The sequence below is a fragment of the Podarcis tiliguerta genome, assembly GCF_965153285.1.
Source record: "Podarcis tiliguerta genome assembly, chromosome: 1".
Taxonomy (NCBI): Eukaryota; Metazoa; Chordata; class Lepidosauria; order Squamata; family Lacertidae; genus Podarcis; species Podarcis tiliguerta.
The window spans coordinates 23,581,853-23,597,262 of NC_139534.1; the positions used below are offsets into that span (position 1 = coordinate 23,581,853).

General features: G+C 40.1%; 1 protein-coding gene across 8 annotated transcripts in view; it reads right to left on the reverse strand.

Annotated features, from left to right (window-relative positions):
* PDE11A (phosphodiesterase 11A) overlaps nucleotides 1-15,410 on the reverse strand; it is a 153,928-nt gene that overhangs the window by 33,659 nt on the left and 104,859 nt on the right. For 6 of the 8 annotated variants that reach the window (XM_083407533.1, XM_083407532.1, XM_083407535.1 and 3 more), the window contains 2 exons: nucleotides 9,747-9,856; nucleotides 3,266-3,356 (listed from right to left, as the gene is read on the reverse strand). In XM_083407533.1, the coding sequence (XP_083263659.1) occupies nucleotides 3,266-3,356; nucleotides 9,747-9,856 (201 nt within the window). Of the gene's footprint in view, nucleotides 1-3,227; nucleotides 3,357-9,746; nucleotides 9,857-15,410 lie in introns of all 8 variants that reach the window. The other 2 variants (XR_014503949.1, XM_083407534.1) reach the window with 2 other exon arrangements.

A 15,410-nucleotide genomic window follows, 5' to 3' on the forward strand; every position in this document is an offset into this window, starting at 1 on the left:
ATGAATGACATACCTCCTTTCCCCCTTTTTCTTTTTGCAAATGCCTTTGAGACTATACTTTAGAGAGGTCTACAGGTGACAAGAGATTGCTGTTAGGCTGTTGGCCCAATGCTAAAGATGTGTACATGGATATAATTTCCAGTGGCTTCAGTGGATCTTAGTTTTCCCTCTTAAGTATGCTAGGAATTACACTGCACATCTATTTCTAGGTTATTCTTCCCCTTTCTGAGGTATATGCGTGTACTTCTCTTTGCAGGCTTGCAGCTTATGTGTGAAAAGAACAGCCCAGAAATAAACTTCTGGCTGTCTGCCTCAGCTTACCTATTAAAAGAAACTACTTGGGAATAAGAGCCCTAGCTTGCCAATTCAGGGAACATTGTGGGAAAGTTAGCACTACTTCAATGGGCTACCAAGTATATGGAGAAACCGGGGCTCTCAAAACCAAAGGCAATGTCACCCCCCCCCCCCGAAAGGTGACACCGAGCACAAGGAAACCTGAAATCAAGGCACACATTGGTTTCCCACCCAGTTCTTTCTGCAAAACGAATGTAAATGCACATGGGGAGTATTACTGTTTATTTTTTAAAATATTTTTTAGGATGGACCTGCTTGCTACTGCCAGGATGTCCTGCGATTTACCAGTAAACGCAGAATGGTCAAACACTGGCCCAGTTCGCACATATTTCTAAACCACAGTTAACGTTCACCATAGCTAGTAAGCCACAGTTAATGCTGGCACATATGGCAAATCACTTAAATATTGGTTCATTTCATCCCTCTAATAGAGGAAACACAACCCAGAAGAACCATTCTCCATTTGGGGATTTTGGGCAATGGATGGTGGCTACTTAACCAATGTCAAAGGAGGAGATCAGGGTTCAGATATAACATTAAGCTATGGTTAATGTATCTACCTTAGATATAAGAAATTAGATTTAATGAGAATAAGTTTAATTACAAAAAAAATGTGTATTGGCAATAAGTAATATGAATTTGAAGTATGGAATAGACGGGAGGTTGGGTCTTTAGTGTTAAGACCAATAGATGTTTTATTGTTTGCTAAGAATATTATGTGTCTATGGTTATTTTTGTAATTTGTGTATAATTTGGTATTTGTGTTTTTTGTTTGTTTGTTTTTCTTGTTGTATAAATAAAAAACTTTTTTTAAAAAAGGTATGGTTAATGTAAATGGCAGGAAAATGATTATGAAATGCTATTCTTTTGGACAAGGCATTTGATGCTAATACTACATACTCTTTTTTTATTGGATGCACAGGGGTGAGCTACACCAAAATTCATTACAGAGAAATATACATGTCTGATAAGATCTGTACGGGATCTTACAGATACCCCACTGTTGAGTGCAATCTATTGTGTGGCAACTCAGGACAGGGCCTTCTCTGTGGTGGCATCCCAGTTGTACAATTCCCTTCCTCAGAGGTATAACAGGAACTATCGGGTCACATCCACCATACATTTAAAGCACCAAGTTCTGGAAATTGTGGTTTACCCACTATAGAGCTACAATTCTCAGCACACTTAACGAACTACAGTTTCCAAGAGTCTTTGGAGGAAATCAACGTGTTTTAAATGTAAGTATGTATGTGAGATTTATTTGCTCTTTGTACTGGTTGAGGGAGGTTGATCTGTTAAGGCCAGCTGAAATGGATGGGATGCTTGTTGCCTTTATAATATAGTTTGATTTCAACTTGGTTTTAAATTGTTATATTGCATTTTCTAGCTTTAATGTACAGGTGTTTATGTTTGTAAGCCACCCAGGGACAATATTTGATGGACGGTGGTTAAAAAAAGAATAAATAAATGCATTATTTATGCAAAGTACATTAAGCACCCGAACAGATCAATCCTGGGCATGTTTACTCAGAATTAGGTCCCACTGTGTTTGATGGAGCTTGATTAAAGATAAGCGTGTATATAGGATTATAGCCTTAGTAATTGTGAGTTAGAGTAAGACAATATGCTTTTTTAGTTTGCATATGTTTACTATTATCAAGATCAGGTTTTCAACATATTTGGATTTGGCAAGAAGCAGTGTTAACTGAAGCAAACAGAAAAAGCAAGAGAACGTATGAGCTGGGACCCAGAATAAAATTAAGAATTTGGCACATGTGAAGGCTTGTACAAATGTACCAAGCTTCTCACCCTCACCAGACTCAACGGAGAGACCTCATACTGTGTCAGAAAATGTTTCTAAGCCCCCAAATCTCAAGAGTGGTTCAGTGGCCAATGCAAAAGGGCAGGCTCTCAACAGAAAGAAGGAACTTGGAAGTCCCAATATATTTATAGAACATTTGGGGCATGACTCTTTGGATCAAGACCAAGGGTATATAAAGATTGGAACCAGCTCAAAAGTTATGGCCATCATAAACAGCTGCTAAGTGAAAGCATTATTTATTTCACACTTGGGTGTGTGGGGGGGGGGGGAAGCTTACAAAGAGAAACCACATCATTACCAACTTTTCTTTATATAAAGCCAATTGATAGTTTAATCTGTAAAACCAACCTGTAAAATGTACATGAGACTGCATCATCCTTGGTATTTCTTTGCTGGTCTTAGCAGAAAAACCATTCACACAGAATTTTATTTTATTTTTACAGTGTCATCTTTAAAAGCTTGCTTAGTGCTGATGAAGGAGGATGTTAGAGAGGAAAAACCTATCAATAGTTTACCACACACACACACACACACACACACACAAGTTTTGTGTTTTCTGACTTGATGGGCTTATTTACTATGAATACCAAGAAGGCTGTAGAAAGATTGTATCATAGACTTACTGCATTAATCAAGACAGAGGCCATGTTAGTCTATATTCTGGGGGGAAATGTATTTATGATGCAGAACATTTACTAGACTACTGTGGTTCTGATGGTGTAAACAACAAAAGTCAGAAACTTTTCAATCACATTCTAGGCTGTTTGGATTTGTTTAACTTTTTTGACACAGGGAGCCAATGTTATATATTTAATAGTTTTATAGCCCACTTTTCAGGCAACAAAGCAGCTTACAAACTATGCATAAACACAAATACAATATAATTTCAAATTACACATGACTTCTCACAAAACCCAATGACACATGTATCAAAGGAATCTGGAGTGGAACTCAGGATCCCTTTTCTACCAGTTTGCAAAGAAAGGGACAAGTAATAGATGCATTGAACTGATAAAAGAAAAGCAGGTTTATTTTAGATACTTATATTTACATAGGGAGAAGAGGTTGGGCATTCTGCTGGCTTTGTACCTCACTCTGAAGAATCATGACAGCGTGGTTAAAATGATGGTGCTCCAGAGTAGCAGAAGTCCCGTAGAGCTGAGCCAAGGCAGATCCAATCCTGGGGAAAAAATGCAACACACACAAAGGAGCCACACTGATTCTTTCCACATATCATCTCGTCCAAACCCTGGCTCAGTGCAGGATCTGCAACTACAGCATCACTGGCTGATGGTTACAGACCTTCTGCCAAAATACCTCCAGCAAAGGAGAGAAACGCTACTCTGTTTTACCACTCATGAGTTCCTCTTTCCAAAACCCCCAGCCATGCTACAGTGAACGGTGAGAGAAGAGGGCATCCCGGCTGTGCCATGGTTTAAATTTCCCGCAGCCACACCCCCTACCGGCGCTGATTGGACAGCAGGGCCACCCCTGGGCGTGTCCCTGGCCAGCGCCAGTAGGAGGGGAGCGTCAATCTCCGCCCCCCGCCGGATCTCCGCAGGGTCCCCGGATGCCTGGCCGCAACACCACCCACCAGAAAAGGTGACCAGACTTCATAACGTTGTGTTTTGCTACAGGGGCAGTCAGCTAGACACTATGCCCATTTTAAGCCACTGTGCTGATCACCACCATCTTACCCAAATTTAGCAGACAACAGCAAGGCCTGTTAGCCCAATCTAGGATCATGTACTGAAAATGTTGGAATATAGGCTACAATTCTGATCTTTTGTTGAATGTTCCTCAGACCAGTGGTTTTAAGGAGGAGCATATACCCAGAGTCGTACACTTTGAAGGGGTGGGGCAAAACCTTGTAGAAAACCCTGCTTGCCTCCTCTCCTGCAGTCAGCCTGCCTTGTCTTTAACTCAGCAGCATTGCAAGTCCCTCCCTACAAGAAACACAAACTTTTCCCCACTTAAGCCAGATCCATCTGTATCAGCAGTACACTAGAACTGCCAAGCCATTTTTATACACTTGGTCAGTTCACTTAGGACATGAGGAGGAGTCAGCCGCCATTTTGTTTCAGTAAGAGAGGAAAGGAAAAGACCATCACAACTCCACAGGTATTGTCTCACAGTGAAATCTCTGCAAAGTGGAAAAATATTGTTCTTCAGTCTTTTCTGCTGGCTCTGATGAGAAGATGGAGGTGGCACCAGAAAACGACTCAGCTGTTTAACAGAATATCTGCTTAAGACAGGGAAAAGGTTGAAGCTCTTCCACCTTGCCTCCTCAAATGCAAACTTCCTTGCCCAAAGAAAACTGCAGGCCGCAATCCTATACACACTTGTCTGAGAATCTTCCTTCATATAGTAGGACTTTTAAGGAAATATGCATGGGATTACACAATTTCCCCCCTCTCTTCTGATCAGTGGGTTTTATGGAAGAATTTCTCTCCTGTGTTGGTAACTTACTGTTGTTGCCAGCACAACAGTAAACACAGCAGCAAAAAAAGGATTTGCATCACATAAACCCTTCTTTTTTCTTTAGCCAGTCAAGATGGCACCATATCAATAGCATTCAGGATCAACAAAGAGAAAAGCTAAGGCAGTAATAGAATCAGAGACAGGCAAGCAATGAAGGGTTTTAGACAAATACACTGTTGTTGCACAAAAGAAATGGAGGGGGGGCAGAACCAGTCCCTGATTCACAAGAACAATATGCAGACACTGGGCTGCCTCACACTGTGTCACAAGTGTCACCCCAGTTTGTGTAGTATTAGCATTATTCTCACTGTACCTGTTGCATCTAGTGATAGGCCATTTTAAAAGTTGAAATTGATTTTTAAAAACACATCTGCGCTCTTCTGTGTTCCAAAAACATCTAGTAGGCTTAGCTCTGGTTTCAGCTGAACGTAAGATTGGAAAAGACTTGGATTACAATTACAGTGATTTGATTGAGGGTCCTGCTCCCAGGAAGCCTCAAAAGAGTTCATTTCATTAAAAAGGGTAGTAGACAATTGACTCCTAAATGATTAATCACTATACTCTTTATTTATCAGTGAAGTGGCTATCACCAATTCACCATATGTGCCTCCTACCATATCATCTTACAATTTTCTTTTGTGAGACAGGGGGTTGCATTTGTTTACATAAGAGTATCACATATGGAGTTAATGGCTTGTTTCTTTTTTATTTATGATTTATAGTCATGTTCTTACAGTGCTGTGTTGATGTACTGCATGAAGTAATATTCTCCACTCCAGTTACAATACAAATTGACCACAATAAATGCATTATGAGACATTTATCCATACTTTCATTGCAGTTTCTTGTATAGAATTAAGTGACGTGTTATTATGCCTGACTTGCTTACAATCCTTTAAGGGGCCTCAAATAACTCTCTTGCCCACGACCCCCAAAACCCTAGGGTCACCTCGGAATGACTTTCCTAAAGTAGCTCCTGTTTGATATACAATAGAAATGCTCTCTTGGACTACAGGTGCTTTATATACTCATTATAAAAAATGAAGTTTTCTACATAAAGGAGAGATGTATACATGTAGGGCACATACATTAAAAGATGCACAAAATATACAGTCATAAATCATATATATCCACGCACACTTTTAGGGTGGATGCAGCAATTACCTTTGTTTTGGGTAAAGATACTATTAGTAATATGTAAGCAAAATTTGCAAAGGTGAGGCTAGACATACAAAAATTCTAGTGCCAATTACAATTTCATTCTTAATGTAAGCAGCAGCATATAGTAACAAACATGCTACAGTGAACAAGAAAATAGAATGGCATGAAAATGTAGCACATCAGCACCATGTATATCTACTCAAAACTAGCTTACACTAAATTCAATGGGGCTTACTCCCAGGTAAGCATGTACAGGACTGCAGCCTAACAGTGCAATCGACGCATGTTTACTCTGAAGTAGAGATGGGGGAATATTTGGTTTGTCCGCATTTTAATGCAAACCTATTTAATTCACACTTCCTGAAGCAATGCACAAACTGAAACACAGCTGTCTCTTGAAATTCACATGTCTACAAATTTAGCAGTGCTGTTCTCCAACCAAGAAATATGGGCAAGCGTGTGTAAATTAGGGAACAGTGTGCATAAAAATGCACATTAGTGAAAACATTAAACGAAAGTGCATCATATTAAGGAAACTTGCTTGCAAAATGTGTTTATTAGTGAAAATTGTATAGAAATGTGTTTATTAGGAGAAATGGTGACTGATTTTCATCAGGACTTTCTAAAAGATTCACAAACGGATGTTAAAATACGTCAAACTGAACCTAACACTGGAAAAAGGAAAAACTGAGAGTAACTGAAATTTGCAGATGCATCCATTGCTACTTTGACTTAAGCCCAACTATATTCATGAAGCTTACTCCCTAGTAAGCATGTTTAGGATTGCCTTCTAAAGTATGGGTACTACGATATCTGTGTGTGTGTGTGTGTGTGTGTGTGTGTTGCACATCATTTAAATGCTCAGTTCAACCATTAAAGGGAAACTATGAAAAGTAATTAAAAAAGTGAGAATTGTTCGAAGGTGAAAAGCAATGGAATTGGTCTGTCACAATAGATTAATGCACGCCAGTATTTCACTTCTGAGATGCAGCCTTAAGCAAAAAGATGGGGTTTGTTGTGGTGGTGGTCTTTTTTTAAAAAGAAATGAGTATAACAGATTATGCTAGGAAGGAATGGGGGTGGGTGGGTAAGGAGTCTCCTAGGAGCTTATACTACAAAGCTGCCCCATACTGATATTTAATCACCATGGGGCAGCTGTATTGGGGTGGGGCAGGGTGGGGTAGAATGACTAGGAATCATAACCCCCCAGAGAAAACCATGCTGGGATGTATTAATAGAGCAATTTCGGGGAGCTGTGATGCTGTTTTCAATCACATACCTCTTAATCTTTAATCATACTCATCCCTGGCACTTAAAAATAATGTTAGACTTGATTTTAGGAATGAGTGTATGACAATAAATTGTGGAAGTTACAAGTCCTACAGCTGAAGCACTTGATGTGCTATGTCATGATGTGCCTTTTGTTTAAATTCTGCAGCGATTTCCACAGTATTATAGGAAGGCTGTAAGCTCTCTAGACAAGCACAAGGGACAGCAAACAACAAACGATAGCCTTTGATTGATGGGTTGGTTTCCTATTTAAGATACCTTTCTTCTTTTCTTTTGAAAAGGCAAATTGTGCATCATCCCCACAGAAAAATCGGGACAGGCTAAACAGGGTTTTGTTTTGCTTTTTAAAGTCAAGTTGTCTGAGCAATGATTTATTAATCTATAATCTACCAGGGCATCTTGACAATTCAAAGGCCAGTTCACATGCAACTTTCTCCTTCGCGTAGAAACACAAGCATGTACATCTTCACATATTTATTCTAGGCTCCAGCCACTTAGGAAAAGTCTCTTAAGCCTGGCCATAGGCTTGCCATATTTAGAAGAGCAAAAAAGAGGACACATTTGCCTACTTCTTCTTTTAACTATGGATCAGTATGATGACTCTACCCATTAAAAAAAAGGATGTGTCCTGGAAAAAGAAGACATATGGCAACCCTAACTGGTTGCATTTAAACTAGCATTTCACTGTCGAGTAACAGGACTGGGGCAAGACTTTTGCTGCCTGAGAAAGAGAATCAAATGGTGCCTCCCAAATCAATGCACACAGTCCCCAAGGGTCATCCCACAAGCACCTCTTCCTCTCCCTGGCAGTAAAAGCACAATAATAGTATTGTTATAGATTTATAGGTGCTAGAAAGTAATTAAGGTTTGTAGTGTCAAAGCTAATTTCATTGGAGGCAATAGCCAGTGTATTTAAGAGGCCTGTTTGCTGCTGTTAATCCCCTGGAACTAGCATATGCAAAGGGTTAATTAACTTAGGCAAACTTCCTGACTTGTGTATCAGCCACTACCTTTAATTCTAGGCCATCAACATGTGTAAAAGCTAATTTCCTTTGGGGTAATGTCCCATTAGCAGGTCAAAATCCAGTCATAGTAGCAAGCACCACAGAAAATGAGGAGGGGAAAAAAAAAATACTATTATCTATTTCTGGTTCCTCCTACAGCAACCATTTGGGTGGAGGGTCATTTAGAAACGCAGCACCTTTCCGGTTGCCTTACTATTTCCCATGGTTTAATAGAGCAGAACGTAAGCATGAGTTGGTTTGGCGGATTTACTTAAATTGTATCTCACCTTTCAATCCAGTAGTAACCTTGGCTTATATAAAATACTGTGTCTAAGGTAGGGTAGGATCAAGCTACAACAACAGGCTAGTGAAAGGGCAAATACTGTATATGCAAGCCCTCACACTTACCCAGGCAATTGATAGGTAATACAGTGGTACCTCGGGTTAAGTACTTAATTTGTTCCGAAGGTCCGTTCTTAACCTGAAACTGTTCTTAACCTGAGGTACAACTTTAGCTAATGGGGCCTCCTGCTGCCGCTGCACCGCCGTTGCGCAATTTCTGCTCTCATCCTGAAGCAAAGTTCTTAACCTGAGGTATTATTTCTGAGTTAGTGGAGTCTGTAACCTGAAGCGTCTGTAACCCGAGGTACCACTGTACCAGCCACCCTTTCTCAACATGTTGTGCCCTTTGCATGTTGGCAAACTAAAGTGGTACCCGGGTTACAAACACCTCGGGTTATAAACACTTCGGGTTAGACTCCGCTAACCCGGAAGTAGTACCTCGGGTTAAGAACTTTACCTCAGGATGAGAAAGGAAATCGCGTGGTAGCAGCGGGAGGCCCCATTAGTGAAAGTGCGCCTCAGGTTAAGAACGGTTTCAGGTTAAGAACGGACCTCTGGAACGAATTAAGTTCGTACCCAGAGGTACCACTGTACAACTTTTGTCTTGCTGGAGTTAAGTGCCTGGCCTGCTGTTGAGCTGGGCTGTGGGCAGCTGATTCAGCTTCAAGCGATCCACTTCTTTTGTGGATTGCCAGCTCACTGTCCTGCAAAATGGACCGTGGAGGACACAGCGAAAAACCTTCTGACCCATAAACTGGAGTAAGAGCTACAGGGATATTACAAATAAGAGGTATCTCCCCCTGTTTTTTGTAGTGATATGTTCATATTAGCCCAGAAGGACCCCGTTTCTGAAAGCACCTGTTTCTGTTTTGAATGCAATCAGTTATGTTTCTTTTAATATTGCCTGAAAATCTGCATAGCTGCAAAACAGAACCAAGAAAGACAGATGGGGAATTTTCTAACGCTCTCCATTTTGGCATACGCAGGTATGTAAATGAATGTGGTATTCCAAGAGTGGAACGATTCTGTGACATGGTTTTATACAAGGCAGAAATTTACATGGAGCAAGCCAAATCAACAGCATGATGCCAAAGTGATTTAAAGTTGTTGGGTTGTTTTTTTTTTTTGGGGGGGGGAGGGAAGAATAGGAAATTATTTGGGTGCATAGTCTCTCTTAAAGGCAAGCATAAAAATACTTCGCTGTGCAAGGCAACTTAAAATCAATGCTTTCTTCTGCATTCTTCTTCTAATACATGTAAGGAAAACAAAGAATTAAGAAAGAAGTAACATACTTGGCTTGAAAGGCATTGTTTGTTCCTCTGTGGTCAAGGTCATGGCACAAACATCCCACAATCAACGCTAAAATTTCAATTTCTGTCAGAATCTCCTGAAATCCTGCTGTCTGAAAACAGGGAAAACAAATATTGATGATGTCAGTAACTTCAGTCATCCATGATGCCACTAAAAATTAAAACTGGTACATAATAGGAAAACGTACAGAGATTGACTTCTTTATTTCTTGGACTATTTTATGCCCCCTTTCAGAGTTAAAACCTTTACAATGTAATTAAAATAAAATACATAAAATATGAAACAATTCATAAAAAATAAAAAGAATAAAACTAAACAAGCATTCAGACAAATATTCAAAGTTTGGCACTCCCACATGGAGCTGATCCTTGGAAGACTCTCAGTGAAAGGATAATTTGATTGAATCTGGGAACAGGCTTAGGAAGCAGGGTATAACTTCCCCACTTCAAAACTATTTAGATACCCTTCTTGGCGTATGTAAACAAAACTAGTCAGCTAAAACAACATTCATTTTCCCATTTTAAACTTTGGAGGTGCTTAATACAGGGCAAGAGCTAAAAGCACTTCTGAACTTTCATTTTAGAAAACAAGTAAGCACGCTGATGAACTTGAATTGCAAAAATTTCTTTTTCTTGCACAAACAAGTTTGTTTTGATTCATTCATTTATTTGCTTATTTATTTAAATTTTATCCGACGATCACAGGGCCATTCGCAACATAAATATTGTAGTCTATATACTTTTGTGCAGTTGTTCTGTTCTGGAAAAAGTAATCTAAATGTAAGATTTAACATAATTTCCATAAGAAAAAGAAAGCTAGAATAAGTAGGGTTTTAAAATCAGTTTTTTAAAAACTGTATCAATATATATATATTGATAGACAAAGAGTGCCACAGAAGTGGAACCACCACTGAGAAGGCCCTTTCTCTCTCTCGAATGCTTCCCTGTTATACCCAATTTACTGTTCTGAGCTTTGGAAGCCATGAATGTGGATTCACAGTGCAAATAAAGCACTAGCCTTGTCTTTGCCAGTAATATACTTGCTCATACATCACAACATTGCCAAAGTGCAATTTAAAAAATTATAAATGCCTCAATTTCATCAGACACTGTGCTTTTCTGATGACATTGTAACCAGGAAGCCAGTTGGCCAAATTTACCAACTGGTCTCGCATCAGTAACTGGGCCATGGAGCAGGAAGCTTTCCATCTGGTGTGGTCATGTATTACACAGCTATCATGTTAAGAATGCCGTAAGGGAAACAGAAAAGGAAGGGAAGCAGAATTAGCCATCTTCTATGCAGTATTTTGTTACTGCAATCTCCTTGCTGATCCTGTAAAAGTCTTTTATTTTTATTTTCTCATTTATACCACACCCATCTGGCTGGTTCTCCCCAATCACTCTTGTACGAGGCTTCACTATGCAGAGATAGTTGGGCGTGGAATCAAGAAGGAACCTTCTTCACCGGTGCTGATGCAAGCCTCTCCCTCACCCTGGGTCTATGCTTTAAGACTGCAGGTTGTCCTTGCCTTTGGGTACCAGGAAGGCAGCAATGGTTGGTGCTGTTGTCCTGGAGGAGGACAGTCTCTTTGTGGTGCAGGAAGCAATGGTGTAGAAAGAGGACACCAAGCCCCCAAGAACTTTTCAAACTTGCATCCCAGCCAGGGATGCAGTAACAAGCTTTCCTCCCCACCCCTACCCTAAATGTTTTGGACCATAACTGGGGCAGATGTGAACTGTGATCCAAAATATCTGGAGGTCAGCAGGTTGGGGAAGGCTGATTTAGAGGCTTTTGTTCTCCTCAGTAGTGTAGCGTGGGCTGCCGGTGCCCAGGGCAAGTGTTGTGCCGCCCTAGTGGACCGGGCAGCTGGGGTGAGGGTGCATGCAGAGGGTGAACTGAGTCTGCCTCCAACAGGCTCCTTGCCCACCACCTCCACCCACCTGCCCACTAGACCCAACCGCCTGCCACAGTGCCTCAGCTGCCAGGGCTCCATGCCTGTCATGGGGGCACCTGATTGCGCCCCCTCAAAAATGTGTGCCCAGGGCCACAGACACCCTGGCTCCCCCTCTGGTTGTCCTCAGTGTCCCATTCTATCCAACACACGGAACAGCATGTTTCTTCTCTACAGCTCTGTATAATGGGACTATGCCACATCTTTCGGTGCTAGTTTCCCCCAGTTAAACTATGTTTAGCTATGTACATTATCCTGAGCTCCTTGGACAAAGGGTACGTTAAAAACATAGTAACGAATAAGTAGTGCTGACCTACTTTGCTAAGTTGTGGAACATAACAGGTACGCTTGCAGCGCCAGCATAATTGCAATATAATTTGATCCTTTTTTTCTTTTTTTAAATCACCCTAATCCTTACGATCAGAAGCTCTATGTGCCACTAAATCAGCTCATAGGATCAGGCTATAATTTATTAATTTTTGCTTTCAGTGCAGATTTTATTTGTAAAATAAATAAAATTGTGTGCAAACTGGACGTTTCGTGTCATAATTAAAGAAGGACATTGGCTAAAAGCAGACACAACTCTTACAAGAATAAATTCAGCTGTAGTTGATCAAAAAAGAAATGTTGTAATAAAGTAGGTAAAAATTATTACAAAAGCATCGTTTTCAGTGTATGCTGTGGGGGCAGGAAAATTATCTGCTTAGTAAGGCACTAGACAAGTGATTATGTTTCCCTTTGCTTTAAAAACTGAAACATGTAAAGGAAAATGCACAGTACAAGATGATAGGAGAGCAAAATTTATTTTCACCAAAAAATAAATGACCTTAACTCACAAGTGCCAGAGTCTAAAGTGAGTTATGGAGGTCATTTTTTCATGTGAGGAAATTAATTGCATCATACCTGGTCTGCTTTTATGTGCTTTGTTGTTAGCACACTGCATTTATGTATAATTATTTGCTATATTTATGAGTTGTGGAAAGAAAAATAAAATGTTGAAGAGTATCTGAAGAAATATGACTGTAAAACCAAAACACACAAAAAAAACTGGGCTGATCTTGAGGTTGATCCTACAGTCAAAATTCCTTACTCAAACGAGTAGTCTCATTACAATCAATGAAAGCAGTCATGGGAGTTAAAATGATGGATGCGTAGGTTGCAGCACCAGGTCTGCAGCTCTCAAAGGCCAAGCCATACAGGGGTAACAGTATAAATCACGGAACGTATAAAAGGACTGCAGAGCTGTGAAGTTATTTTAAAACTTTAATGCTGCATTGCATAGCAGGACTCCCTGATAGAATGAAAACACTCACAGCCATACACAGCTTAGGTTGAAACTGTGTTTTTGAAAACTGTGCGTTCCTCTTCACTGTTTGTAAAAGAATTTAGTGGTTCCCCCACTTTGGTTGCTAGATAAGTATGAATAGTTCTGTTGATGCCATGTAACAGACTGGACAAAACAAGTCCATGTGGTAGAAATTGCCACAAATTTAGCTTTAATAGCAGCAAACCATTGTGAACATTAAGGGTAACGTGCATGGGGAATTGAACATCTTTCTCCCAATCAACGTGGCTTGGTAATCCAAATCTAGGCAGCCCAGCACCATAAACCTAAACGAATTGCCAGTGTTTGAAGGAAGCCACCATTCTACGTGGTAGTAGGATCAGAGCCTCACAGCGAGGAGGAAGTTAAGCCAGGGATGAGAAACCTGTAGCCTTCTAGATGTCCCAACAGCCTCAGACTCCATTTTCTGCCAACCTAGCAGTTTGAAAGCACGCCAGTGCAAGTAGATAAATAGGTACCACTGTAGTGGGGAAGGTATACAGCGTTTCCATGCGCTCTGGCCTCCGTCATGGTCCTCCATATGCCAATAGTGGTTTAGTCATGCTGGCCACATGACCTGGAAAGCTGTTTGTGGTCCAACACTGGCCCCCTCGGCCTGAAAGGCGAGATGAGTGCTGCACCCCATAGTCACCTTTGACTGGACTTAACCGGATGGAGGTCATTTACCTTCTACCTTTACTTCAAAACACGGACATGCAGAATCCACTAATTAAAATTTTAAAAGAAACAAGAAATTATTTTATTTTTGGCCTAGGTCATGAGAAATAAGTTCTCATGATGGTACTCTGATTTTCCTTTCTTCAACTTAGTAACCTCCAATATAACCTGGAATTCCAGGTTCAGTGATGTCTCTACAAGCGTCTTTGGAGTACAAACTTAAGTGATTCCATAGCAGTCCTACCAGAGCAGAAATTTAGTATATACATCATTTAGATAAATACAAATTAAGTAGTGATGGCTTTACATTTATCCCTTGATCACAAGGTCTGCTTATCATTACTTCCATTTAATCTTTGATTTACATACTGAATATATGTTCAGTTTCCAAAAATTGGAAGCAATATTGGAATCAATTGTAACTTTGCATAGTATTGGGCTATAAAACAGTACTGAGTTAGACTAGATGACCCTCCTGGTCTTTCCAAGCAACATAATCTTTTATTTCTATATTGTACTGAGATCAGTTTTCTATAAATGCTAAGACTTGGGGGTGCATTCAGACTTGGGGATTTTTTTTGTTAGTTTTCCTGGTTATAATGCTAGTGCTTCTGTCCTGGTTTCTAATGTTCTTTTTATACTGCATTACCTATTGTGTTATGGAACTGTGGCTTTGAGATCAAAGTATCTCCAAGTCACACAAAATTTCATTTACACCAGTGGGCATGGTGTGACACAACAGCAGACCTCATTGGACATGGCACCACCTTTTTGTGCAGGCGTGCTTCTGTTTCCCCTTGATTCCCCCATGAAACAGCAGGAAAGAATAGTATGCCAGAATACCACCCCAAATTACATCATGTGAGTGCGGGCGACATGATCCATGAAAGCTGTGGGAAAATTACGCTGCAAAACTCCCACAATTTTCCAGGTTAACAGGGTTGCAAACATTTATTTTCTGGAAGCAATTGACCTGGAAATGAGTGCAAAAGTTCAGTTAGAGTCCACTAGATTTGCAGGAGGGGCGTTTATGTTGTGTGAAAGATCACATCAAAAAAACACAAAAATTATCAGGGAAGGAAACTTGTGAGGAAACCGAATAAAGTGCTGTCTGAGTGGAGCCTAGGTTAGGTGCCCAGTATCATGTAATGTACTTAGTAGGAAGTAGGAAGAAGTATTAGTAGGAAGAAGTATTAATTCATTAAAAAGAAACACACATGCTTTTCTCCCTTGCCGTCTATTATTCATTACCCTTCTGTCTCTCTGAACTTGACCACACTGACATCCCGAACATCGTTTTTAAACTTGTAAGATCCACGTTTAAAGATATATAAATAAATAAAAACCAAATAACGCGTCAGTGTGTTTACTGTAATAGCCAGTAATAAAAGTGCTGAACTGCAGCTCTTCAGCATAACCTCATTGACAGTATTACTATAAAATCTAAGATAATAATATACGTGTCCCCCCCACACATTACCAGTAAGTTGTATAAGATTATTACATTCCATAAGATATGTAATGCTTAGGAAGAAAAATGAACAGAATGGCAAAATATGTGCTTATATTTCAAGGTGTCTTTACTTAAAGTGTCTATTGTTCTGGAGTTTACTTACATCATTACCACACGTAGGAACAATGTTAATGGAGTGGCCATTTATGAGTACAAACTGCAAAGGGAAAAGTGATTCT